The 3,534-nt window shown below is 67.9% G+C and overlaps 1 protein-coding gene across 1 annotated transcript; it reads left to right on the top strand.

Annotated features, from left to right (window-relative positions):
• Positions 1 to 2,400: 2,400 nt before the first annotated feature.
• On the top strand, positions 2,401 to 2,703 carry F751_0036 (hypothetical protein; the record flags this gene model as incomplete). Its single annotated transcript, XM_011403372.1, has 1 exon — positions 2,401 to 2,703. One exon carries the CDS (start codon positions 2,401 to 2,403, stop codon positions 2,701 to 2,703), a length of 303 nt encoding a protein of 100 aa, XP_011401674.1.
• Between the last annotated feature and the right edge of the window lie 831 nt (positions 2,704 to 3,534).

Here is a 3,534-nt window from a genome sequence, read left to right as displayed (position 1 = left end):
AGGTCACAAGCCGCCGTCAGTCTCATGCGCCAGCGCAGGCCTGACGTGGCCGGCCTTGATCGGGCGCGCCCTGATGCTGCGCTCTGGCATCTGGGGCGCCTGGCCACCCTGGCATATGCTCGCTCCGGCGCATCAGACTTCACGCGCTCCGTGCCAGCCCGGCAAGCCGCTTAGCCCACTGTCACCCAACCTCGCCTCCTTGGTTCCCCGCAGTACGGCAAGCAGCTGGTGCCCGTGTCATCGGAGGAGGAGCGGTACCTCAAGTATGCAGTGTCGCGCGGACTCAGCCTGCTTGGTTTCGTGGACGCGGCCAGCATCCCCCGCCACCACTACATGAAGGCAGGCCGAGGGTTTCCATGGTGCCCAGAAGTTACTTGCGGGGAGGAGGGACCCAGGGAGTCTGCGGGCAGCACGGCACCACCTCCGCCATGCCACGTGACGAAGCGAGGCACGCCACCCATGACCCGCACCGCCCCACCCTTTGGAGATCCCAACACCGCCCCCTTTGACCCCCCCCTTCCCAAACACACACACACACACACATCCTCCACACACAACTTCACGCAGGAGTGTTGGGTGGTGGTGGCGGACAAGGCCTCCCCCACCGCACTGGCGGCGCTGGCAGCGCTGGCCGCGGCCGCCCACAAGCGCGACCAGGTGGCCATCGTGCGCTACGTCCCGCGCGCCGGCGGCGCCATCCACGTCTGCGCCGCCGCGCCTGTGCCTGCAGCGCGCGCCACGCCCGCACACCTCCTACTCAATGTCCTGCCCTTTGCCGAGGACGTGCGCGACTTCCGGTTCCCCGGATTCGACCGGCCGGAGCGGAAGCCGGGGCTGCGCGCCGCCCAGGCCGCCCTGGATCTGGTCCGGGCCGGGGCCCTGCAGGAGGGTGAGACGCTCGGATCGGGGTGGTGTGCGGCCGCGTGAAGGTGCCACGCACCCTGCGGCATGCCCGCGGGGCCGGGCTGGCCTCTGGGCGTGCCGCTCTGCCTCCTCCTCCCTCCGGCCATCCGGCGGCCGGCCACAGACGCTGTCAGGCCCGGCCACCGTGTCCCAGGCTTGAGAGGCACGCCCCCACGGCCCCATTCCCTTCCCTCCTTGAGCAGGCCCGCGGGAGCGACTGGTGCCGGAGCACGTGGCCAACCCCTCGCTCCACGCCTTCCTGCGCCTGGTGGCCAACAAGGCGCTGGGCGTGGAGCCGGGGGCCGACCCGGGCCCGGATGCGCTGGTGGGCGGGAGGAGGTCGTCGTATGGGGTTTGGGAGGAGGGTGTCCGCTGGGAAGCGGGGGAGCTCGGCAGCGTGATGCTGCTGCCCGACAGTGTGTCGTCCGCCGCCCAGCCCAGCCCCGTCCCCCCCGGCGCCTGCACTCCCCTCCCTCCCCCCATTCCCGCCCATGCCATCACTCCACAGAGGTCTGCGTTGGAGCGGGAGGGCCTCCCTGGCTCGGAGCCTGGGCTGGCAAAGGCATGCGCCGAGCTGCGCTCCGCCGCCGGGCTGGGCGGGCCGCGCAGGGCCCTGGGCAGGTCGCCCAGCCAGAGGCTGCGCCCCGAGCTGGCCATCCAAGACATGCACGCAGCGCTGGGGGAGGAAGGCGCGGCGCAGTCCCTGGCGGCGCTGCGGGGCATGCACCGCCACATCCTGGAGCTGATGCGGGGCAGCCCCGGGGACCGGGACGTCGACGCGGTGAGTGGCCGGGCCGGTGTGGAGGGGGAAGGCTTCCGGGGCACGGAACCATGCGACCCCGGAATCTGGGGCCAACAGGGGGCCCATTCTGGGACGCAGCAGTACGGGGTCCACCCTGCTTTGTCTCCCTGCAAGGCTGGAACATCTCCCTGTCACTTCCTCATCCCCGTCCCCCTGACCCCCTTCCCTCTCGCTCCGGTGCAGGCGGTGGAGTGCGCGGCAGCCATGCGGGAGGCGGCGAGCCAGCACTTCCAGCCCGATGCCTGGAACTCCTTCCTGAAGGATGCAAGGAAAGGGTGAGTGAGGGGGGACAGGGCAGGGATGCCGGTCCATTGGGGTTTCAGCTTCCAGGGCCTCTTTCTGGGAATACCCTCGCATGCCAGGCTCAAGGCAGCACCCCGGGGCGTGCCCTCCTGCCTGGCCCACCACCCATGCGCCTGACACCCAGTCCCGCCTGCGGCCCCAGGTTTCTGAACGAGGCGGGGAAGTCGCGCTTTCTGACAGACATGCAGGAGGCGGGCCTGACGCCCCTCGGGCCTGCCAGGGGCGGATCCGAGTCCCTGCGTGACAGCCTGGGCACGGAGGGCTGAGGCAGGGCGCCTCGGAGGGTCAATGCACATCCTGGTGGGGAGCTGGGAGCGCCGTTTGGCTCCCCCGAGCAAGCCACGCGCGGGAGGAAGCCCAGGGTGACCTTGACAGGCTCTCCATGCAAGTGCATGCAGTCCCTTGGCTGGTGTGCGAGGCTCACCCACATCATATACTGCCGTGGCCCAACAAGGGCCACCGAGAGTGGCGTGGGGCCCAGGAGCGGCCCGGGGTGTTGCCGTGACCCTCTGCCTTGGAAAGGTGCGTGCCAGAGACCTTCCTGCTTCTCGTTACCTGAGGGGATCCGGCTGTGCCAAGGGCAGTGTCCTCCACCCATCCTTGCACACTCTCCCTACAACTGGATCCACCCATCCAATATCATGCCCAGGGCACCTGCTCACGGGGTACAGCTAGTGGGCTGTGGACGAGAGTGACCCATCTCACAGTTCCTAGGCACAATGAAACCCGCCAGGAGATGCTCACCGTGGATTGCCTGCTCCTCATCACCCATTGCAGCTGATGGCGTTACACAGTCAGACCGGTGCGCACAAAGACAGTCACAACAGGTTGCTTGCAGAGGCCCATGAACGGTCCAGGGTCAAAAGGTCGGGGCCACCCACAGGTTACGAGGACCTTGGTCAACGTGGTGGCACCTGCTACTGTTTCCTCATGGAGGGGGCGCCCGGCTGGCACGCTGGTGTCAGGCTGGGCAGGAAGACACCGGATGAGGCAGGCACAGCGCGAGGCTGAGGGTCCATGACACCGGTGCAAACCTCGTGTGTGATGCAGACCACTGTCCCTAACCCAACATCGCGACGGCGTTCGACACGGGCGAGTTGATAAGGCCTGGGTAGGTCACCTTGACATACCACGTGTGAGAATCATCAGACGTGTGTTTCTCTGGTGGAGTGGTCTCGTATACTGTCACATGGTCCACGGCCCAGTTGTACGTTAGACTCCCATCAACATACACCAACACCATTTGGAAGCTGTATGTCGAGGTGATGGTGAACTTGATAGTGGAGGACACAGTTTTGTCTATAGCCAGGGTCGGTGTTGGCGGAGGAGGCGGTGGGGAGGGTGGGGACGGGGGTGGGGGGGGAGAGGGCGGCGGGGAGGGGGGAGGAGGAGACGGCGGAGGAGAGGGGGGGAGGAGGAGACGGCGGAGGGGAGGGGGGAGAAGGCGAGGGCGGAGGCGGAGAGGGGGGAGGAGAGGGCGAAGGCGGAGAGGGGGGAGGAGAGGGTGGAGGCGGAGAGGGGGGAGG

Source organism: Auxenochlorella protothecoides (genome assembly GCF_000733215.1).
Source record: "Auxenochlorella protothecoides strain 0710 contig1215, whole genome shotgun sequence".
NCBI classification, from domain to species: Eukaryota; Viridiplantae; Chlorophyta; class Trebouxiophyceae; order Chlorellales; family Chlorellaceae; genus Auxenochlorella; species Auxenochlorella protothecoides.
Note: the sequence above shows the minus strand (reverse complement) of the source record. Positions and strands in the feature narration are given on the sequence as shown.